At 45.6% G+C, this 25,097-nt stretch overlaps 1 protein-coding gene across 1 annotated transcript in view; it reads right to left on the minus strand.

Annotated features, from left to right (window-relative positions):
• The window catches only part of LOC141144210 (metalloreductase STEAP4-like), a 43,441-nt gene extending 20,190 nt beyond the window's left edge, over window positions 1-23,251 (minus strand). Inside the window, exons 1-2 of the mRNA XM_073629662.1 lie at window positions 23,107-23,251; window positions 22,805-22,964 (exon numbers count right to left, since the gene is read on the minus strand). Coding sequence (XP_073485763.1) covers window positions 22,805-22,828 — 24 coding nt within the window. The 5' untranslated portion in view covers window positions 22,829-22,964; window positions 23,107-23,251. The remainder of the gene's footprint in view (window positions 1-22,804; window positions 22,965-23,106) is intronic.
• Between the last annotated feature and the right edge of the window lie 1,846 nt (window positions 23,252-25,097).

Genomic DNA, 25,097 nt, shown 5'->3' on the forward strand with positions numbered 1-25,097 from the left:
CACTACGTTCGTATTTGTTGGCCGACAATTCCTCGTCGTTTGTATACAAGACAAGTTTGGGCCAACGCCCTTCGGACAAAAGTCCACGGTTTTGTTGGCCAACAATCCGATCATGTGTACGAGGCTTTAGTCAGTAAATCATCATATTAAATGACCACTTTAAAATCTCAGAAGGTAGAAGAGTGGGGCCAAGATCAATTTTAAAAGAAAAAGTTAAGAGATTTATATAGAACTTCTTATGCCAATATATCTGTTTCTGCTGATGATTTTGACAAGTGGGTTTCATTCAAGGTAACCTCTGCTTATGTTTTTGTTGTCATCGGCTCATTTTTAATTGCCCATTTTTGTGTCAGAATTACTTTATCACTATAATTACCTTGTAGGTTAAATGATTGTTTATACTGATAAAATGTCAGAAAAACAATCATGTCTGGAGAATGATTTGTCAACAAGTTGGAAAATCACTTTGACAGGTATCTCTTTTTATCTGTCATCAGTAATCATCTTTGCACTTAGAAGACGTTGTTTGTGTAGGTTAAAAAAAACGTCAGCCAAATTTTCACTAATGCCACGTACACACGGGCAGATTTTTCGACCAGACTGGTCCTACAGACTTTCCAGCGGACTTTCGACGGACTTTTGACGGACTTCCGATGGACTTTCTAACGAACGGACTTGCCTACACACGATCACACCAAAGTCTGACGGATTCGTACATCCGGACTAAAATAAGGAAGTTGATAGCCAGTAGCCAATAGCTGCCCTAGCGTCGGTTTTTGTCCGTCGGACTAGCATACAGACGAACGGATTTCTGGGTCCGGCGTAGTTACGACGTAAAGATTTTAAGCCTGTTCCAAATCTAAAGTCCGTCAGATTTGCGACTGGAAAAGTCCGCTGAAGGTCCGGTGAAGCCCACACACGATCGGATTGTCCGCTGGATTTGGTCCGTCGGCGTCCGTCAGACCAGTCTGTTCGAAAAGTCCAACCGTGTGTACGCCCCATAAATCTTCCCAAAATCGGTCTAAGCATCTAGGACATGTATTTCAGTTAGTCCTTCACGTTTGCCTTCTATGTGCCCTATAGTCTTTATATACCTTTATAACAGCCAGTTCAATCACATTAAAAAAAAGAAAGTGAGTTTTTATGGCAGCCTGTTGAAAGGTTTACCCTCACTGTGCAATGCATTGTATGGTATACAAAAGTGGACAAACTGGAGAATGTCACATACAACACAGTGTTTGGAGAGGAGCACGCTGGAATATATCAGATACAGCATAGTGTATGGAGGGGGCAGTCCGGTGTATGTCATCTAAAGCACTATGAAAAGGAGTGGGGCAGAGTATGTCACACAGGGGTTCATTTACTAAAACTGGAAAGTGCAAAATCTAGCACAGTTCTGCATCAGCTTCCTTTTTTTTTTGTCAAACCTTTAAGGAGTTGTAAAGTCTCAGGGCTTTTCACCTTAATGCATTCTATGCATTAAGGTGAAAAACCTGCGCCGCAGCAGCCCCCCAGAGCCTCCCCCTTTTGAGCCTCTGTCTCGGGTCCTCATTGGACAGATTGATAGCAGCGGGAGCCATAGGATCCCACTGCGGTCAATCAATTCCAGTGACACTGGAGCTGGGGAGGCGGGGCCAAGTCCTGCTGTCTGTGTCAATGGACGCAGCAGCAGGACTCGGGAGTGTGCCCACATGAGTGCCCCCATGGAATGCGGCTCTCCGTGGGGCACTAGATGAAGAGGAGGAGCCATGAGCGCCACCGGGGGACCCCAAAAAAGGAGGATCGGGGCCGCTCTGTGCAAAACCCTGTGCACAGAGCAGGTAAGTATAACATGTTTGTTATTTAAAAAAAAATAATAAAAAAATGAACCTTTACAGTCACTTTAACTGAACAAGCTGAAGTTAGAAGCTGATTGGCTACCATGCACAGCTGCACCAGATTTTGCACTCTCCAGTTTTATTAAATAAACCCCATACAGTACTGTGTACAGGTGTAGCAGTCCTGAGTATGTCACATACAGCACAGTAAACTTAGAGTAGATCATGTATAGCACAATGTATGGGTGGGGCAGCCATGTGTATGTCACATACAGCACAGCATAATAATGTTTAGAGTATGCCATGTGCAGCTTAGTGTAGAGGTGAGATAGCCAAGAGTATGTCATATACAGCACAGTATTGTTTGGTGCAGTGTAGGGTATGTCATTAACAGCACAGTGTACAGGTGTGGAAGTCTAGAATTTTACACACACACACATTCAGTGCCAAGTACATTGGGTGACAGCCTGCAGTATGTCACATACAGCACAGTGCACATATAGGGCATTCTGGACTATCTAATGCACAGCACAGTGAATGCAGTGGGGTCGTTTTGTCACATACAGCTCAATGTATGGTTTAAGGTGGTCGGAAGTGCAGAGCATTCTGTTATGTGGGTGATTGTGGCTGGTGCCACTGTCCAGTTCAAGTGACTCCGCTTTTTCTTTCCTTGTGTATTAAATCATTGGGTGCCTTGTGGACTACGTTGTGAATCTTTAATTAATTTCACTATTGAACTTCATTTTTAATTGTGGTTTTTGCCACTTGAAGTGTAACATCACCGACCAGTCTTCCAAGTTTGATCTTTCTTTTGGCCAACATGATTAAGTTTTTAGGAATTTGTGGGTTGATTTGCAGACCTTTAGTCGTCCCTTTGCTGTTCCGGACCCATTCCCTGGGGTTGCTTTTGGTAAATGCGCTCATCCTAACTCATATGTTGTTATCATTAATCCCCCACTGTAGCAACCCCCTGAAGAAGTTTTAATACTCCTTGAGAGTTGAAACGCGTTGGGGCTCATTCTTACTAGATACGCATTTGTCTTGAGCTGCAGATTTGTACTTTGTGGTGGTTTTGACTTTTGATTAACATGCCATATATCAGTCATGCTGTAATATGATATATGATGACCTGACTTTCTTTACATCTGTTTTAAGAATATCTGTATGCTTTTATAACAATTCTTATTGTGCTTTAACTTCGGTGCCTAAATAATCCCATTCTTGCTTCCAAATCTGTGTTGCATTTAACTTTAAAGCCCAAATGAACGTTCAGAGATGAACTGTAGAGATGGACCTTTGCTCTATGTGTGAAGACAGTAGCCTCTCTGCAGAGATCTGGGACTGATGTGCCCACTGCTGAGTCAGACCTATAGCACTGTAATTAATGGGCAATGCTTATCCTTCCTGCTGATAGGAGACTTCTACCTAGGACTTAGCAGGGAACATGTCAGATCTCTGCAGAGGGACCACTGCTTCATTATAGAGGGAGCAAGGGTCCTTCTCTGCAGCACAGAGGACTGGCTTTTCTACTCAAGCTGTGGCTGCTGTGCTGTCTAAAAAAAAAAAAAAAATTGTAACACTTTGCCACCTTTTGTTTTGCATTCAGGAAAGTATTTAGCTGGTTCTAAACTGAGGTTTACCCTTAGGCCCTGTTCACACCTGAGTGTTTTTCAGCTTGTAAAGCTGAAGCTCCAAAAACGCCCAACAAGCAAAATTCCATTAAGTTTAATAGTCCCTGTTCACAGATGAGCATTTTGTCTCCTGAAGCAAAATGCCTGACGCTCAAAAAAGTACAAGAGCTTCCTTTCTTTTTCTTCTTTTGGCCCCATAGACTCCATTCACACCTGAGTGTATCGATTTACTGGCGTTCTTCAGGTGGTTTTTTTAGCTTTTTACAAGTTTTTTTTAAAGTGTATTAGAAGTGTATTACAAGCATTTTACAGCTTCAGGCATTTTACTTTAGCCAATAGAAAGCACTAGGGGGAGGAGAGGGAGAGGAAATTAGGGGCGGAGAGCTTTGAGCGTTTTACAAGCGTTTTTCTGCTCAAGTCAGGCGTTTCTATTGAAGTCTATGGGGCCAAAAACGCTTGTAATCTGCCAAAGTGAAGCTCATGTACTTTTTTGAGCTTCAGGCATTTTGCTTCAGGCGAAAGAGTACGCATATGTGAACAGGGGCCATTGAAATGAATGTAATTTTGCTTGTTGGGCGTTTTGGAGCTTCAGAGCTGAGCGTTTTACAAGCTGAAAATCGCTCAGGTGTGAACGGGGCTGTAACGATATCAAGTACAGGACATGACAAGCTGTAGCTAGCTGCCATCTTGTGTGGAAGTAGCCATGACAGTTTTGCTAACCATGTAACCTCACAGAGAACTCTGAACTCCGTCTTCCCCACCTTAGGAATTCAAAGCTTTTTAAGGTCAACAGAAAAGGTTATCTCAACAGAGAAAACAGTTCAGGCCTGTCGTAAAACTGTCACCCTCCCCATTCAGAGACCAAACAGGCCTAGGTCGTAAAGTCTTCTGAATACACCTCATAAGAATAAGTATGAAATTTCAGCATGTTTCATAACTTCTGACTTAGTAATAGCACAGACATAATCTGGACATATTTAGCTTCCTCAGATAATAGGGAACGTTTCAAGTCCAGACACCCCTATGTCAGGTCATATGGGAAACCCCTGGGACCACTTATTCCTCCAAAGCAGGCTATACGTTATAGATATGGCATGTTTAGACTTGTTTTGAAGGAAATCTCAAGTTGAATAATAATATGGATATTTGGAGTCTGTAAACCCTACAGATGCAGATATATGAACATGTATTACAAAATGTACCTGGGACGTGGTCATGAGTGTAGACACCTCCCAGCAACCAACCCCTACACCAGCTGACCAGATGATTGGTTACTGGTCGCTGTCAACACCCCTTTTGATTTGACAGAAAAGAGGAGATGCCAAGACAATGGTGAGTTCTCCTTTTACCATCCAAGAAGAAACATCTGCCAAGTTGAGAACCGATTACCTAGCTCATCGATTGAACTCTGATCAACCCTCAGACATTAATTGCAAGTATTCTCTCTTCCCAATTCTACCTTATTGCTTTGTGGCTGTATATTGTCTTTATCTTTTGAAACATCTTTTTTCTGTAAATATTTTATTTGCATCAACTTTGACCTTTTCATAATAAACCCTTATGTTGAAAAGTGTTAACCTTGTCTCTAAAGCTCTTAATGCAAGCTATAAACGAACCTGCCTCTTGAAGGGCGCTACTGTTGTAGAGTAAGACTCTGAGCAGACCTGTCTGTGGTGACAGTGTGTGTGGCAGACGCTTATTCTCAAATTATAATTGGTATTGCAAAATTACGAGTCTCCCCCGGCTCGGTCTTTTAAACGGGGGTGGTGGCAGTTAAAGGGTTAATTGTGTAATTAGCCCAGTGACAATCACTCTCAGGCTGCTCGCACCTAGATTGTGGTCCTGCAAGCTGGAAAATCTTTGTGCTGGGCGCAGCTGAGAGTGGCATTGTTACATAAGTGACAGCGTGGTGTGAGGTTGGCCGGTCCTTTGTCGCGAGTTAGCGAGGAGGGCAGGGATCTGACACCCGCGTTCGTCACATATTGGCTGGCAGCGTAGCGGGATAGTTTCGCATTAAGAGCATTCAGTGCATTGTTAGGAATTAGCTCTGCACTGAAGGATTGTAACCTTTGTGGAAACAGTCCTTAGAGACAAGCTGGTGCATATTTTTTTTTTTTTATTTCGATTTTTTCAAGAGAGACATACAGCAACAGCTCCTTCCTACACCTTCTTCCTATCTCTTCTTTCTGTTCTATCTCTTCTGCTTGCAAAATGTCTGGGTTATCAGCATATAAAAAGATGAGCAAGAATGAACTGACTGTTGAGTGCGCAGAAAGAGGAATTGACGTTGGTGGCAAAAATCGTGAAGGCTTGATACATGCCTTACAGGAGTTTGATATCCGTGCACACCAGAACCTGGGGGAAACTGGACCAGAAAGGGTTTCCGCTACTCCAGAGCCCAGTGGTTCAGAGGCAGCCTCACCAGATGGGCAAGCAGAGACTGACACTGGAATACCACGGATTGTTACCTCCAAGCCACCACAAGAGCAGGCTAGCATCAGATTGCCTGAAAACATCATAGACTCTCTTCAAATGCAAGAAACTCTACAAAACCTCAGGGAGACGGATCCTGTGGTGTACCTGCAGTTTCTGGAACGCCAGGCTGAGCGAGAAGAGCGCAGGGCTGAGCGAGAGGCGGCAGAACGCCAGGCTGAGAGGGAGGCTGATCGTCGGCACGAATTGGAGATGGCTAGGCTCCAGCAGCAGCGACAGGCTCAGAACCTCGGATCCCTAGAGCACAGGGATGCCTCTCTGCCAGTGATCCCAGCAGCCAAATTTCCAGTTATGGAAAAGGACAGTGACATTGACGTGTATCTACTGTCGTTTGAAAAAACTTGCCGTCAGTACCATCTGCCCCCAGCACAATGGGCCCGGTACCTGACACCAGGGCTACGAGGCAAGGCCCTGGATGCTTATGTCGAACTGTCAGAAGAACAGTGCGACGATTATGCGGCCCTAAAAGCTGCAATCATCCAAAAGTTTCAGCTAACCCCGGAAGTGTACCGGAAGCGTTTTAGGTCCTTGCAAAAGGGGCCTGGGGACTCATACATGGATGTGGTAGGTCGCTTACGTACCACATTCCGGCAGTGGACTAAAGGCTTGGAAGCCGATTCTTTTGAATCCCTGGAGGATCTTATGATTGCAGATCAACTTTTGCACATCTGTCCTACAGACGTCAGACAGTTTGTGCTGGAGCGAAAGCCAGCCTCTGCCAAAGCAGCAGCAGAACTGGCAGATACCTATATCCACTCTCGGGTATCTGACCATCGCAAGGCTCCTCTGAATGGCTGGAAAGGAGGGAAATCGCACACGGCAACCCCTCCTATGCCTACCAAACAAGTTCCTCAGCAGCCGGAACCTGCAACTCCTGGAGCCAAGGCCTTCCTAACGGACAAACGCAAATGCTACAACTGTGGGGGAGCCGGACATCTCAGGGCGCAGTGCCCTGAGCAGAAGAAGACGACATCACCTGGCCATCCGGCTAGCAACCCTTCCGCTGTGCTGCTCGTCAGTGGGAAACCTCCCGGAACCAATGCCAACTTGCAGCCAGTCATCGTAGGCCACCGGACTGTAACAGGCTTTCGTGACACCGGAGCCGAAGTCACATTGGTCAGACCAGAGGTTATAGAAGAAACAGACATCATCCCAGAGAAGTTCCTTACCCTCACCGGAGTTGGGGGGACCCGTTCCTGTGTACCCCGTGCCTATGTTTTTATTGATTGGGGTGCCGGAAGTGGGATGAGAGAGGTGGGTGTCTCGGAGGAGATCCCCACTGCAGTGTTGTTGGGTTCTGATTTAGGTACCCTTGTTTCATACTATGCCCCTGCTAAAAGCACCCCAGATGCTCCCACGGATCTCTCTGGACCTCCCAAGGTACTGTTTACAGATGTTGGGGTAATATCTGGGCAACCTGTAGATGGACAGAGGGAGGGGGAGGGTGGAGTGGAAGTGCAAGGTCCTCCTTCTTCAGAGACAGGAGAGGAGGCCCCCTTGCCAGTGAAGGTAACTGATGTATGTTCCAATGATGCTGAACTGATAAAGGTTAAATGTGATGATAATGATGATGAGGATAATGATGATGATGATAATGATGATGATGATAATGATGATGATAATGCATTGCCAGTACTGGTGGTCACTCGCAGTGCTGCAAAGGCAGCCGAGGTGCAGGCCCTGGTCGCAGAACAGCAGGAGGAGGTCTCTGGGCCCTCTCCCTGTTCTGACCCAGTGGACTCCACCTCTGTTGAGCCTCAGCAGCTGTCCATGTTTGCCACAGGACTGCTGGCTGGGACCTGTTGTTCCGCCTTTGAAACAGCACTGCAGACAGACCAAACACTAGCACAGATCAGGAGTCTAGCTGATCGCCCCCCCTGCAGAGAATGACAAACAAAAGGTCTATTGGGACAAAGGTAAACTGTACAGAGAAAATATGCCTGCAGAGGGGAATGAGGCTGACCTAGGTAGCAGGCAGCTGGTTGTACCCAGTCAATTTAGGGGACAGCTGCTAAAAGTGGCTCATGAAATTCCCCTCGCAGGGCACTTGGGGATCACTAAGACCCGAGGGCGGTTGATACATAACTTTTATTGGCCTACAATGCTCGCTGACATAGCTGACTACTGTCGGTCCTGTGTTACCTGCCAGCGAGTTGGCAAGGCAGGGGATGTACACAGGGCTCCGCTAAAACCTTTGCCTGTGATTGACGAACCTTTTAAGAGGGTGGCAGTGGATATCATTGGGCCTTTGGCCATCCCTAGCAGTTCAGGCAAACGTTTTATCCTTACAGTTGTCGACTATGCCACGCGTTATCCAGAGGCGGTGGCTCTCTCCTGCGTCCGGGCAGACAAGGTCGCTGATGCTCTGCTGGGAATCTTCACAAGAGTGGGATTCCCGGCTGAGCTCATTAGCGATCAAGGCCCTCAGTTTGTGTCCGACTTGATGCAAGCTCTCTGTCGGAAAATACAGATGACGCATATCATGGCCAGTCCTTATCACCCACAAACGAACGGTTTGTGCGAGCGTTTCAATGGAACTTTGAAACAAATGTTGTGCACCTTTGTGCACTCCCAGGGTAAGGACTGGGAACGATATCTGCCTCATCTGCTGTTTGCTTACAGAGAGGTGCCTCAGGAGTCCACAGGCTTTTCGCCATTTGAACTTTTGTACGGACGGAGGGTAAGAGGACCGCTGGACCTAATCCGTGAGAACTGGGAGGGCAAGATTGCCGACTCAAAGGTCTCGGTTGTGGATTATGTCCTAAAATTCAGAGATAAAATGGAGACGCTGGTGGAAATGGTACGGGAGAACATGACCCAGGCCCAGACCAGGCAGAAAGAGTGGTATGACCGTAATGCTAGGGAGCGGACCTATGACATTGGTCAGAAGGTGTATGTTCTGCTTCCCCTGCGGCAGAACAAGCTCCAAGCAGCATGGGAAGGCCCGTACACCATCACCCAGCGTCTGAATGATGTCACCTACTTGGTCAGGTTGGGAGAAGGGCGTAGACGGCAGAAGGCCATTCATGTTAACATGATCAAAGCCCATCATGAGCGCACGGCCTATGTCATGCCGGTCTGCAGCAGGCCAGAGCCCGAGGAGGCTGATCCACTTCTGGACCTGCTAGCAGACACCAGGGAGGTAGACTCAGAACTCCTGATAAACTCCAATCTTACCCCCACCCAGGTACCTGGACTGAAGCGAGTGCTGGCAGTACATGGTCGCAGGTTTACGGGAAAGCCTGGGAGGACACACCTCGCTGTCCACCAGGTGGACACCGGGGCACATCCCCCCATTAAACAGTCGGCCTATCGCGTCTCCCTGGAGGTGCTGGCCGACATGAAAAGGGAAGTGGAGGAAATGCTGCAGCTGGGGGTGATTCAGAAGTCCCACAGTGCCTGGGCGTCCCCAGTAGTCTTGGTCCCCAAAAAGGACCAGACGACCAGGTTCTGTGTGGACTACCGGAAGCTGAATGCCATCACTACTGCAGATGCCTACCCCATGCCCCGGATTGATGAGTTGTTAGATAGGCTGGCGGCCGCCCGTTATATAACAATCATGGATCTGAGCAGGGGGTACTGGCAAATTCCTCTGGCCCCTGAGGCTCGGGAAAAGTCGGCCTTCATCACCCCATTCGGATTGTTCGAGTTTACCGTCATGCCGTTTGGGATGAAGAATGCCCCAGCTACCTTCCAGAGAGTCATGAATGACTTACTGGAGGGGCTGGAAACCTTTGCCGTAGCCTACCTGGATGACATCGCCGTGTTCAGCCCTACCTGGGAAGAACACCTGGTGCACCTGTCACAGGTCCTGGACCAACTGACGGCTGCCAATCTGACTGTAAAACCCAGTAAGTGTCAGATTGGCATGACTGATGTGCAGTACTTGGGACACCAGGTAGGAGGAGGTACCCTGAAACCCGAGACAGGGAAGGTTGAGGCCATCCTGGCCTGGCCTACCCCTCAAACCAAAAAGCAGGTTATGTCTTTCTTGGGGACCGCTGGCTACTATAGGAAATTTGTCTTGGACACCAGAATGTGAGCAGGCGTTTCAGGCCTTGAAGGAGGCGCTGGCCAGCGCACCTGTGCTGCAGGCTCCAGACTTCACCCGCCGTTTCCTTGTGCAGACGGATGCCTCTGCCTTTGGATTGGGTGCAGTCCTGAGCCAGGTGGACGAGGCCGGAGAGGAGCATCCCATCCTCTACCTGAGCAGGAAGCTGCTTCCCAGGGAAGTAGCATATGCCACGATCGAAAAGGAGTGTCTTGCGATCGTGTGGGCTCTCCAGAAGTTACAAACGTACCTTTATGGACGGCACTTCACTGTGATCACGGATCACAATCCCTTGAGCTGGCTAAATCGTGTTGCTGGGGAGAATGGCAAACTACTTCGGTGGAGCCTAATTCTTCAGCAATACGATTTCACCATCCAGCATAAGAAAGGCAGCGCCCATGGCAATGCTGATGGGCTGTCACGACAAGCCGAGCCCGCAGGAGTCGGTTGCGTCAGGAGGGAAATTGTAGTTCCCTCCCATGCAACCACCTAAGGGGGGAGGTGTAACGATATCAAGTACGGGACATGACAAGCTGTAGCTAGCTGCCATCTTGTGTGGAAGTAGCCATGACAGTTTTGCTAACCATGTAACCTCACAGAGAACTCTGAACTCCGTCTTCCCCACCTTAGGAATTCAAAGCTTTTTAAGGTCAACAGAAAAGGTTATCTCAACAGAGAAAACAGTTCAGGCCTGTCGTAAAACTGTCACCCTCCCCATTCAGAGACCAAACAGGCCTAGGTCGTAAAGTCTTCTGAATACACCTCATAAGAATAAGTATGAAATTTCAGCATGTTTCATAACTTCTGACTTAGTAATAGCACAGACATAATCTGGACATATTTAGCTTCCTCAGATAATAGGGAACGTTTCAAGTCCAGACACCCCTATGTCAGGTCATATGGGAAACCCCTGGGACCACTTATTCCTCCAAAGCAGGCTATACGTTATAGATATGGCATGTTTAGACTTGTTTTGAAGGAAATCTCAAGTTGAATAATAATATGGATATTTGGAGTCTGTAAACCCTACAGATGCAGATATATGAACATGTATTACAAAATGTACCTGGGACGTGGTCATGAGTGTAGACACCTCCCAGCAACCAACCCCTACACCAGCTGACCAGATGATTGGTTACTGGTCGCTGTCAACACCCCTTTTGATTTGACAGAAAAGAGGAGATGCCAAGACAATGGTGAGTTCTCCTTTTACCATCCAAGAAGAAACATCTGCCAAGTTGAGAACCGATTACCTAGCTCATCGATTGAACTCTGATCAACCCTCGGACATTAATTGCAAGTATTCTCTCTTCCCAATTCTACCTTATTGCTTTGTGGCTGTATATTGTCTTTATCTTTTGAAACATCTTTTTTCTGTAAATATTTTATTTGCATCAACTTTGACCTTTTCATAATAAACCCTTATGTTGAAAAGTGTTAACCTTGTCTCTAAAGCTCTTAATGCAAGCTATAAACGAACCTGCCTCTTGAAGGGCGCTACTGTTGTAGAGTAAGACTCTGAGCAGACCTGTCTGTGGTGACAGTGTGTGTGGCAGACGCTTATTCTCAAATTATAATTGGTATTGCAAAATTACGAGTCTCCCCCGGCTCGGTCTTTTAAACGGGGGTGGTGGCAGTTAAAGGGTTAATTGTGTAATTAGCCCAGTGACAATCACTCTCAGGCTGCTCGCACCTAGATTGTGGTCCTGCAAGCTGGAAAATCTTTGTGCTGGGCGCAGCTGAGAGTGGCATTGTTACATAAGTGACAGCGTGGTGTGAGGTTGGCCGGTCCTTTGTCGCGAGTTAGCGAGGAGGGCAGGGATCTGACACCCGCGTTCGTCACAGGGGCCTTAGGCTCCGTTCACATCTAGGTGTTTTTAGGCGATTTTCTGCTCTAGGGTTGGGTTCACACTGCCGTGCGGAGCGGCTCACAGCAGAATTCCGGTGAGTCCCTGTTTACCAGTTCAGGTCCGATTTCGGTCTGAATTTTTGGCTGAATTTGGACCTGAAGTGGACCAGAAGACGCACAGGACTCTCCTGACATGCGATTTAGATGCGGGCATCCAATTCGCAATAGTGTGAACTCAGCTTAAGCCTCAGCTCTAAAAATGCCCAACAACACAAATCCTATTCATTTCAATGGCCCCTGTTCACATCTGAGCGTTCTGTCGCCTTAACCGCTTCAGCCCCGGAAGATTTTACCCCCTTCCTGACCAGAGCACTTTTTGCGATTCGGCACGGCACCGCTTTAACTGACAATTACACGGTCATGCGACGTTGCACCCAAAAAAAATGTACGTTCTTTTTTTCCCCACAAATAGAGCTTTCTTTTGGTGGTATTAATCACCTCTGCGATTTTTATTTTTTGCGCTATGAACAAAAAAAGACCGACAATTTTGAAAAAAAAGCAATATGTTTTACTTTTTGCTATAATAAATATCCCCCAAAAATATATAAAAAAAAACCACAAATTTTTTCCTCAGTTTAGGCTGATATGTATTCTTCTACATATTTTTGGTAAAAAAAAAAAAAATCGCAATAAGCGTATATTGATTGGTTTGCGCAAAAGTTATAGCGTCTACAAAATAGGGGATAGTTTTATGGCATTTTTATTATTATTTCTTTTTTATTAGTAATGGCGGAGATCTGCGATTTTTATCGTGACTGAGACATAATGCCAGACACATCGGACACTTTTGACACTATTTTGGGACCATTGTCATTTATACAGCGATCAGTGCTAAAAAAAATGTGAAAAATTTGAAAAAAATTGCACTGATTACTGTTCAAATGACACTGGCAGGGAATGGGTTAAACACTAGGGGGCGATGAAGGGGTTAAGTGTGTCCTAGGGAGTGATTCTAACTGTGGGGGGGATGGGCTTCAACTCACATGACAGCGATCACTGCTCCCAATGACAGGGAGCGGTGATCTCTGTCATGTCACAAGGCAGAACGGGGAAATGCCCTGTTTACATAGGCACTTCCCCGTTCTGCGGCTCCATGACACGATCGCGGGACACCGGCGGACATCGAGCCCACCAGTCCTGCGGGCACGGTCACGCTGTACCTAACCCTACCAATTAAAAGGGGACTACAGGTTTGCCCATTTGCCCACCGCTGTCAGTGTACCGACGTATATCGGCGTGCAGAGGTCGGCAAGTGGTTAAGCAAAATGCCCGTCGCTCAAAAATTTGCTTCCTTTTTGGCAGATTACAGACGTTTTACTGCTTTTGATTTCTTCACTTGTCAACTCAAAACGCCTGCAAAAACTCTGAGCAAACACTGCAAAAACGCTGCAAAAACTCTGAACAGACACTGCAAAAATGCTGCAAAAACTCTGAGCAAACACTGCAAAAATGTTGCAAAAACTCTGAACAAACACTGCAAAAATGCTGCAAAAACTCTGAACAAACACTGCAAAAACACTGCAAAAACTCTGAACAAACACTGCAAAAACACTGCAAAATCTCTGAACAAACACTGCAAAAACACTGCAAAAACTCTGAACAAACACTGCAAAAACGCTGCAAAAACTCTGAACAAACACTGCAAAAATGCTGCAAAAACTCTGAACAAACACTGCAAAAACACTGCAAAAACTCTGAACAAACACTGCAAAAACACTGCAAAATCTCTGAACAAACACTGCAAAAACACTGCAAAAACTCTGAACAAACACTGCAAAAACGCTGCAAAAACTCTGAACAAACACTGCAAAAATGCTGCAAAAACTCTGAACAAACACTGCAAAAATGCTGCAAAAACTCTGAACAAACACTGCAAAAACACTGCAAAAACTCTGAACAAACACTGCAAAAACACCTGTAAAAAAAGCCACGCCTGGATGTGAATGGAGCCTTATCATTTCTGTACAGGTCAGACCGGCCCATAGACGCACAGAGAGAGAGGAGCAGAGCAGTCGCTGTACACAGCAGGAAAGTAAAGCTGGAATATATAATGGGAAATATTTACAAACTATACACAGAACCTATTTTTTTAGAGATTAACACCCGGTGATAAAATCCCCTTATTTATCTAAAAAATACTGTAAAAGATCCTTGTTTCCCATTCATTTTTTACTTCATACGATAAATCTTTTTTTTTTTTTTAGAAGTACACTATTTTCATTTGATGATACAACAGATACTAGTAACTGCAGAGCCCGATGTGAACTTTTTCCATTACATTGAAATCCCAGCATGCCTTGTGAAAGTCATACATCCTTATCTCCTGTCTAACCTCATGCCAGCCATAAATTCCATTTCCATTTAGAAGTGTGAGCGGACTACACCTGTGAGCCGAGGGACCAGCTGCTGCGTTATCTTTTTTTTTTTTTTTTTTTAGAGCCTGTAAACAGTTTTGAAACGCATTTGTCTTGCTAATCATTTTTATTCTGAAAGTGTGAGAGTTCCCGATTTTATTGTTCAATTTTGTTTGTTACATAAAACGCCTCCTGTGCGATCTTCGTCCATCTGCCCACCTAAACACAAAGTACAGGGCCAAACTATAGATTACCCAACGGGAAGGTGAGGTGGTTTATTGTAGCCGATGCCATACTACAGTCTTTACAGTATGCTGAAACTTCAATACCGGGCCTATTCTGGCACTTCTCTCCTTCATGTTAAAAATCATTTTTTTTGCTAGAAAATTACTCAGAATCCCCAAACATTATATATGTTTTTTTTTAGCAGACACCCTAGGGCAGTGATGGCCAACCTTGGCACCCCAGATGTTTTGGAACTACATTTCCCATGATGCTCATGCACTCTGCAGTGTAGTTGAGCATCATGGGAAATGTAGTTCCAAAACATCTGGGGTGCCAAGGTTCACCATCACTGCCCTAGGGAATAAAATGGCTGTCATTGCAACTTTTTATCTCACACGGTATTTGCGCAATCATTTTTCAAACGCCTTTTTTTTTTTAATTAGAAAATAACAAAACAGTAAAGTTAGCCCAATTTTTTTTGTATAATGTGAAAGATGATGTTACGCCAAGTAAATAGATACCTAACATGTCACGCTTTAAAATTGCGCACAATCATGGAATGGCGCCAAACTTCATTACTTAAAAATCTCCATAGGCGACGCTTTAACATTTTTTACAGGTTACCAGTTTAGAGTTACAGAGGAGGTCTAGTGCTAGAATTGTTGCACATGCTCTAACGCACGCGGCGATACCGCACATGTGTGGTTTGAGCGGCATTTACATATGTGGGCGGGACTTACGTGTGCGTTCGCTTCTGAGCGTGAGCTACCGGGGACATTTTTTCTTTTATTACTTTTTTTTACTTAATTTTTTTTATTCTTACACTTTTTTTTACATTTTTTTTTTATCACTTTTATTCCTATTACAAGGGATGTAAACATCCCTTGTAATAGCAATCTATGTGACAGGTCCTCTTTATGGAGAGATGTGGGGTCAATAAGACCCCACATCTCTCCTCCAGGCTGGAAAGCATGAGATCGGGGAAAAAAAATTCACCGATCTCATGCTGACAGCCACGATCGCGGCTTCGTTTATTTCCGGGTACCCGGGCGTGTCGTCATAACGTCCGGGCCTCTGACGGTCATAGAGATGACTAGTGACCATCTGGTCACCGGAAATCTCTATCATCCTCATCCGGTTCTGGACGATTCTTTCTCTGGGCCCTTGATGGCACGGGAGAGCCCGGAGAAGCACCGGATGGCGGCGGGAGGGGGGAACTGCCGCTATGATCGTTCTTATCGTGCACAGAATCGCCGGCTGCAAAGAATGATATCTGAATGATGCCTCTAGCTGCTGGCATCATTCAGATATCCCCCCACAAAGTAGAGGATGTCATTTTACTATGGCCGGGTATTGAAGTGGTTAAAGCGCAAGTAAACCAATCGATTTAACAGTTTCAAAAAACGTGCCAGAAATGTTAACTGTCACATTGGTTGTGCTCTCAACCAAACTGTCAAACCATCCAATGGCTGGTGTCATAACTGATCACATGTGCAGCATCATGGTATTTGAAGATTAAACCGAGGCCAAGATGGCAGCTTCCTGGGCTGAAAATGACTTTAACTACTTGCCGACCAGTCGCTGTCCTTATACGGTGGCGGGTTGGCTGCCCTGCGCGAATTGCCCTAGCTGTACGGCGGCCGCTTTAAGGGCTATAGAAGTGGCACGTGCGCTGCCAGAGGCTCGTGTGCACGCCCGCAGCGCCACGCCAAAGCCGATGTGTGTGGCCGGCCGCCGCGATGTCCGCTGGGGGCACCGTGATCGCTCCTCAGAGAGCCATAATAGGGATCTGTCAATGTAAACAGACAGATCCCCGTTCTGACAGGGAAGTAGAGAGAGATCTGCTGTTCCTAGTGATCAGGAACAGTAATCTCTCTCTACTCCTTGTCAGTCCCATCCCCCCACAGTTTGAAACACCTCCCTGGGGAACACTTAACCCCTTGATCGCCCCCCTAGTGTTAACCCCTTCCCTGCCAGTGACATTTAGGGCACTTTCACACAGGGGCGGGCGCCGACGGTAATTTGATCATTATAGTGGCACTTTTTGGCCTCCAGCGGGGCTAGCGGCCGAAACAGGGTTAGAAGCTCCCGCAAAGCGCCGCTTTGCCAGCACTGCCCATTGATTTCAATGGGCAGGGGCGCTTTAGGAGCGGTGTATACACTGCTCCTACAGCGCCTCAAAGTTGCTGCTTGCAGGACTTTTTTTAGCGTCCTACCAGCGCACCGCTCCAGTGTGAAAGCACTCAGGCTTTCACACTGGAGTGAGAGGAGAGGCGCTTTACAGGCGCTTTGCAGGCACTATTTTTAGCGCTATAGCGCCTGTAAAGCATCTCAGTGTGAAAGTATACAGTAATCGGTGGTTATTTTTAGCACTGACCGCTGTATAAATGTCAATGGTCCCAAAAATGTGTCAAAAGTGTCCGATCTGTCTGCTGCAATGTCGCAGTCCCACTAAAAATCGCTGATCACTGCCATTACTAGTAAAAAAAAAACATAATAAAAATGCCATAAATATATCCCCTATTTTGTAGACGCTATAACTTTTGCGCAAACCAATCAATATACACTTATTGTGATTTTTTTTACCAAAAATACATATTGGGCTAAACTGATGAAGAAATTTGTTTTTGTTTTTTTTGGATATTTATAATAGCAAAAAGTAAAAAATATAGTTTTTTTTTCAAAATTGACTTGTCTTTTTTTGTTTATAGTGCAAAAAAAAAAAAAGCGCAGAGGTTTTTATCTTTTGAATAAAAAGAAAGCTTTATTTGTTGGAAAAAAAGGACGTCAGTTTTGTCTGGGTACAGTGTCCCACGACCGCGCAATTGACAGTTAAAGTGTCAGTTAAAGCAACGCAGTGCCGTATCGCAAAAAATGGCCTGGTCAGGAAGTGGGTAAATCATTCCGGGGCTGAAGTGGTTAAGAATTCCTGTGCTCAGAGCAGAAAGTTGGCTTCTGTTGATTACCTCTCTTTGCAAGTTGGCTGACTATCATGCTGATCCAGTGACTTAGAGTCACTGTCCTGAAATAGATATGCATATCAAGAATTTCGACTTTAGTTACATCAATAACTAAGTACAGAAGGCAGAGGCAGCCAGGCAACTTACAATACATTTTCAGTATACGTATTTAGCTCATTACATGCTTGCTTTGAAGGAAATCTATGCTTTCTCCATGTAGGCCAAAGTAACAAGCTCACGATGGTGCCCCTTTCCAGCAACATAATTTCCTTTCCTCCAATGACACTAACTTTGGATGCCAGGAGTTAGGGCCCTTTCACACGGGCTTTCCGATCAGGTCTGCCTGTCAGTTTTTCAGGGGGACCTGATCTGATGCTCCATTCAGCACTAGTGGTGACATGTCCGCTGACACCCGCTGCTATCCGATCTGATCCTGTCTGCCAACTCCAGACAGATGGTGACCCTATGTTCCATCCGTCTGGCGGATCGGATGAAAACGGACAGGCGGTCGATTCCCCGCTTAGCAAAGCGGAGTCCGTCAAATGGACAAGCCCATGTGAAAGGAGCCTAAAGGGAAATATCTAGGACTTCCAGGTATAAATAAAGTGGAACTTCACCCAGAAGAGGATAGGCATATCATTTATTTGGTGTGGGGGGGGGATGTACCTAGTTTTGACAGTTTTCCTCCCCACAGTTAGGATGCTAGAGCCAGGAACCCAAAGGCTAATGAAGAACTAGCCCAGGTGAGGACGACGCTGGATCCCTGGACAGGGACCCAGATAGCAAACAATTGTGCTGCAAGATTGAATTGGAGTTGCTAAACTATTGCTAGACTTGCCAGGCTTCACAAGTTTGTTGCACAATTGCAGCAAGTCTGCATTGTATGACTCCAGATCAACTTCCTTTGCAAACATTCTGCAAGTCTGCTGCAGGTTCTGGTTCAGTTATGTTGTGCAATAGTCATCCCACCACAGGGGTCGCTGTGGCTGAATTTTCATGCTGTAGAGTAGACTATCAGAACTCTTGCGGTAAACTGACCACTGAAACTTTGCTCTTGCTAAAGACTTGCCATGCAAATTTGCTACAACTTGGAAAAACGTCAACTAGAACTTGTGCTTCAAGTGTTCTGCAAGTGTAGAACCTGCCAGTGAAAATGTGCAGCAAGTTAACAAGACTTACAATTCAACACTGCCACAAATTTGTAGCAAGTTATCCTTGCTATCTGGGTAAGTGTCCTTTTATTAAAAGTCAGCAGTTACAGGATTTCCCAGATAACAAGGATAACTTGCCATACATTTGTGGCAGTGTTGAATTGTAAGTCTGTTAACTTGGCTCAGGATAAATCAGCAAGTGGTATCTTGGTGGGGTCTAAATACTCTCCCAGCAGCCAGCATCAGGTGGAGACTAATTTCTGGGATCTGCTGGATGCTGGGGGACACCTGCTGGTGGACACCGGAACTACAACCTTCTGGTTCAGGAACTACAGAACCACCAGCAGGTGATCTAGTTTCTGAATGTGGCTTAGTGTAAGGGTTAAAGGGAGGGTTATGGTTAGGGTTACAAGTAGGGTGAGTGTAAGGGTTACAGGGAGGGCTAGTGTTCGGGTTACATGGAGAGTTAGTGTTAAGGTTGCAGAGAGGGTTAGTGTTATGCCCCGTACACACGGTCGGACATTGATCGGACATTCCGACAACAAAATCCTAGGATTTTTTCCGACGGATGTTGGCTCAAACTTGTCACTCAAAGTTGTCGGAAAATCCGATCGTTCTGAACGCGGTGACGTAAAACACGTACGTCAGGACTATAAAACGGGGCAGTAGCCAATAGCTTTCATCTCTTTATTTATTCTGAGCATGTGTGGCACTTTGTGCGTCGGATTTGTGTACACACGATCGGAAATTCCGACAATGGATTTTGTTGTCGGAAAATTTTATAGCCTGCTCTCAAACTTTGTGTGTCGGAAAATCCAATGGAAAATGTGTGATGGAGCCTCCACACGGTCGGAATTTCCGACAACAAGGTCCTATCATACATTTTTTCCGTCGGAAAATCCGACCGTGTGTACGGGGCATTAGAAGAACAGGGAGGGTTAGTGTTAGGGGTACAGGGAGGGTTCGTGTGAGGGTTAAAGGGAAAGTTATTGTTAGGGTTACAGGTAGGTTGAGTATTAGGGTTACAGGGAGGGCTAGTGTTAGTGTTGCAGGGAGAGTTAGTGTTAGGGTTGCAGAAAGGGTTAGTGTTAGAGTTACAGGGAGGGTTATTGTTAGGGTTGCGAAGAGGGTAAGTGTTAGAAGAACAGGGAGGGTTAGTGTTAGGGTTACAGAGAGAGTTAGTTTTATATGAACAGGGAGGGTTAGTGTTAGAGTTACAGGGAGGGTTATTGTTAGGGATGTAGGGAGGGTGAGTGTTATAAGAACAGGGAGGGTTAGTGTTAGGGTACAGGTAGGGTGAGCGTTAGAGTTAGAGGAAGGGCTAGTGTTAGGGTTACAGGGAGAGTTAGTGTTAGGGCTGCAAAAGAGGATTAGTGTTAAAGTTACAGGGAGAGTTAGTGTTAGGGTTGCAGAGAGGACTAGTGTTAGAGTTACAGGGAGGGTTACTATTAGAGTTACAGGGAGAGTTATTGTTAGAGTTATTAGTGTTACAGGGAGGGTTATTGTCAGGGTTACAGGTAGGGTGAATGTTAGTCCCCTTTCACACTGAGGCAGTTTTCAGCAGTTTTAGCGCTAGAAATAGCGTCTGTAATGCGCCTGAAAACTGCCTCCCATTCTCTGCAATGGGTACTTTCACACTCGGGCGGTGCACTTGCGGGACATTTGGAAAAGTCCTGCAAGCAGCATCTTTGGGGCGGGTTGGGAGCGCTGTATACAGCGCCCCCCAAAATACCCCTGCCCATTGCAATGAATAGACAGTGCGTTTCCGAAGCGCCTGAAAAGCGTTTCTGAAGCGCTGCAATACAGGAGTTTTTAACCCTTTTTTGGGGTTAAAAGCATCCCGCTAGCGGCCAATAAGTGGCGCTTTAGTGCGAACAGCTGACGCTTTCAGTGTGTAAGCAGCCTTAGGGTTACAAGGGGGGCTAGTGTTAGAAGAAAAGGGAGAGCTAGTGTTAGGGCTAAATGGCGATTTAGTGTTAGGGATACAACTACAAAGAGGGTAATGAGAGTGAGAATTAGAGCAAAGGTTAGTGTTAGAGTTTGTTTTGACTGGCTTTGAGCTTGTGCCAATAGCAACAGTTTAACACACTTCTAAGATCATTCAGAATTCAATGTCAGGAGATTCCGGGGTGCACGGTCTAAAGCTTTACATTTAGAAATCTCTGACAATCAGTGGAAAACTGCATGCATCCTTTCACATAATTGCTCTATTAGCACCAAAACTCAGGAATTGTCATACAAACTCCTGACACATTGGTACGCTACACCTGACAAACTGAAGAAATGGTTTCCACACACTTCAGACATTTGCTGGAGATGTGGGGGAGAGAAAGGCACTCTCCTACATGTGTGGTGGGAGTGTTCAATAAGAAGAACTTACTGGAATAAAGTCAGGGAGCTTGTGGGGCAAATCACGGAGACCAGTCTTAAACTTAACGCAGCCTGTTGTTTGCTCCACATCACTAATCTCTCAATTAAACACTACAAACAATCTTTAACAAAACATCTCCTTATTGCGGCTAAGTCGCTAATACCACTTCACTGGAAAAACACATGCCCACCATCTATCCAAGAATGGCTAAAGAAAATTAATGAAACTTGTCACATGGAAGACAGCCGAGCCCAATCCTTGGATGGAGCAGAAAAATACCAGAGAACATGGTCCCCGTGGTTCGCCTTTAGAGCTTCCGGCAACTATGAAACACTGATGAACCAGTAAAGTGCCCAGAAGTAGGACCAAGACACTCCGATAGTCTGTCAGTAGGAACGACCTCTCTCCTCCAGATCATATTTGCCAAATATTAGAAGCAATAAAATATAACTGCAATAGTTAACCTTATGCACCCATACCTCCCCTTTTATCTTACTATTTCTTTTTCCCTCTTTCACATCTATCTTTATTAACCAAAAATCAAAGCTAACTACCTAAGATGATATTATTCATGATACCAGAAAATATATGTAACTAGATAAGAGTTTTTCAGGACTGAATATACACATTTGATGCATACATCTTAACCTACCTAAGAATAATGTTGCCCAGAAAGGTAATGTTATTCTACTTCCTAGACGTTTCCAGAAATATAATGGTATACTGTCGTGTAATGTAAACAATGCTTTGATTTGTACTGTACAAAATACTTTCACAATAAACTTTTGATGGTAAAAGAATTCAATGTCAGGTGCATTTGACTTGCAGTTAACCTCTTTCTATTCTGCTTTAAGCCAGGGTTGGTTTCCCATTGAACTATATGGGAATGACACAGGCCCTTAGGGTTACAGGGAGGGTCACAGAGAGGGTTAACATAGCTCCCAACTGTCTCTGATTTCAAGGGACTGTCCCTGATTTGGAGCAATGTCCCTCTGTCCCTCTTTCCCCCTCATTTGTCCCTCATTTTGGTCTGATCTATATAGTTGTATATAAAATGCAGTTTTTATCTTTCAAAAATTGTTTCTCAGTGCTAAACCTTTCATCCAATTTCTAAATTGCTGCATTTGTAAATTTTAAAAGCCAATATAAAGGAATAGTAGTGGTTAAAAAAAAGTCCTTGTGGAATTAATGAACCTTTTTTTTTTTGGTTAATTCTCCTTTAAGGAGGTGTGGCAGGAGGCGTGTCCTATGCTTACATACATTTGCTAGTAGGTGTCCCTCATTGCCATCTCTAAATGTTGGGAGGTATGTTAATATGTGGGGGACCATGAGATAGAGGAACCTTTGTGGCAGAATTCCTGAGCTGGAAAAGACCAATTATCATCTCTCTGAAAACTGAAATCATGTACTGACATGCTGGCTTAGATTCTTAGTAGTGCCGCACAATGGTTGAGCTTGTATCCTTATTATCTTAAATGCACATCTACTGGTTCTGTTAATTAAAGCTATGGTTACTCAATGTGGCTGAGAATCTATCTCTGTCAACTAGCTAACTACTGAAGCTAAATGATTCCAGTGAAACTTAAATAACCACTTGAGATTAAAAAAAAAACAAAAACGACCCTTCTATATATATATATATATATATATATATATATATATATATATATATATATATATATATATAAATAAAACAATAACCCAATAATGGTACAAGAAGAATGTCAAAATTGGAAATCCACGTGATAAATAAATCTCAGTATTAGCTCACAGTATTTACTTATTGAAAATACACTGCAGGGTCCTTTGAAGAACAATACAAAGTAAACTGACTTTACTTACCAAGAAGTGACAGATGTGTTTCATAAAAGATACAAAGCCCAGGAGGATATCTTAGGAGAGGTCCCTCCGCTGTGCACGCCGGGTCTGCGTCTCTGCTGAACCCTGATCGGATTGTATTATTGTTTCGCCGAAGATTTCACAACATTACAGAAATTACATTCTGTTGAAAGATTTGGCAAAAGTTTAGAAAGCATGAAAAGAAAAAAAAAGTAACATCAATGAACACTCTTCACTTTCTGCTCCTGGCTGAGAACTTTTTGTTTCTAAGTCATTGGAAAAGATTGTGAGTAGATGATATTTACCTGCATCTAAAAGATGCTCTTTAATAAGATCTGAAGAAGCCTCGGGGAAATGTATTCAAAGTCAAAGTCTTGCTGCTGAGTGTGTTTTAATACCAGCCTTGGCTGATCCTTGATCCTTTCTATTTATTTTGGTTGAAGATTTCACAACCTCCCTATTACCCGGAAACCACAGCCTAATGAAGCATCTGCCAAAACCAAACAAGGTAAAAAAATAATAAAAGGCTGTTATAAATATTTTGTACAAATGTTCTTGGCAAAGGATTTGATTAAAAGCAACTAAAGGAAAAAAAATCTGTTTCCAAATACAAAAGCTTTAAAATAAAATTCTAATGCCACGTACACACGAGCGGACTTTCCGCTGGCCATTGGTTGTCGGGGTCTGCGGGCGGGGGGCTTATCGGAATCCGGGAGCCCCCTATAATAAGAGGGCCCCCAGATCCCGGCTCCCCACCCTATGTGAATGAGTATGGGGTACATGGTACCCCTACCCATTTACCTAGGGAAAAAGTGTCAATAATAAAACACACTACACAGGTTTTTAAAATAATTTATTAGACAGCTCCGGGGGGGTCTTCCTCTGCCTTTAGGGGTCTTCCTCTGGCTTCAGGGGTCCTCTTCCGACTTCGGGGGTCCCCCTGGTTCCTCTACTCCCGGCGTCCGGTTGGTTCTTCTCCGCTCTCTCCGGCCTCTTCTCCCGGTGTTCCAGTTCTTCTGCCGGCTCCTCCGCTGTCTTCATGCCGCTCTTTTACCAGCGGAGGCCTGGACTTCTGGCTTCTTGTCTTCTTGGCTTCTTCCCTTTTCTCTTCTCCAGATGTTGACACGACGGTCTCTCCGGCTGGAATGCTCTCTGAGCGCTCCGCTGTGACTTATATAGGCGGAGACCCCGCCCCCTTATGCCGTTACAGTCCCTGTGCATGCTGCGACTGTGACTTTTTAGGGGGCGTGGTCACCGAGTGATGTTAACCACGCCCCCTAAAACGTCACAGTCCCAGCATGCCCAGGGACTGTGATGGCATAAGGGGACGGGGTCTCCGCCTATATAAGTCACATCGGAGTGCTCAGAGAGCAGTCCAGCCAGAGAGACCGTTGTGTCAACATCTGGAGAAGAGAAGAGGGAAGAAGCCAAGAAGACAAGAAGCCAGAAGTCCGGGCCTCCGCTGGTAAAAGAGCGGCATGAAGACAGCGGAGGAGCCGGCAGAAGAACTGGAACACCGGGAGAAGAGGCCGGAGAGAGCGGAGAAGAACCAACCGGATGCCAGGAGAAGAGGAACCGGAGGGACCCCCGAAGCCGGAAGAAGAAGCCCAAAGCCGGAGGAAGAGGAAGACCCCCCCGGAGCTGTCTAATAAATTATTTTAAAAACCTGTGTAGTGTGTTTTATTATTGACACTTTTTCCCTAGGTGAATGGGTAGGGGTACCATGTACCCCATACTCATTCACATAGGGTGGGGGGCCGGGATCTGGGGGCCCTCTTATTATAGGGGGCTCCCGGATTCCGATAAGCCCCCCGCCCGCAGACCCTGACAACCAACGGCCAGAGTTGTCGGGAAGAGGCCCTTGTCCTCATCAACATGGGGACAAGGTGCTTTGGGGGAGGGGGGCCCCACAGGGTGCCCCCCTCCCCCAAAGCACCCACCCCCATGTTGAGGGCATGCGGCCTGGTACGGTTCAGGAGGGGGGGGCGCTCGCTTGTCCCCACCCCCTTTCCTGACCGGCCGGGCTGCGTGCTCAGATCGGGGTCTGGTATGGATTTTAGGGGGGACCCCACGCCATTTTTTTGGCGTTGGGGGTTCCCTTCAAAATCCATACCAGACCTAAGGGCCTGGTATGCCCCGTGACGGGGCTCGCAAGGTGTCAATCTTGCCGATAAAAGCGGCTAGATTCACTTCCTTTTCTAGTCCCGTCGTACCCGAGTCATGTTCAAAATGAATGGACTTGGCCGTGTGTGGGCAAGTCCGTTCATTCTGAAAGTCCGCTGTAACTCCGGCGAAA

This window comes from Aquarana catesbeiana, linkage group LG05, assembly GCF_042186555.1.
Source record: "Aquarana catesbeiana isolate 2022-GZ linkage group LG05, ASM4218655v1, whole genome shotgun sequence".
NCBI lineage: Eukaryota > Metazoa > Chordata > Amphibia > Anura > Ranidae > Aquarana > Aquarana catesbeiana.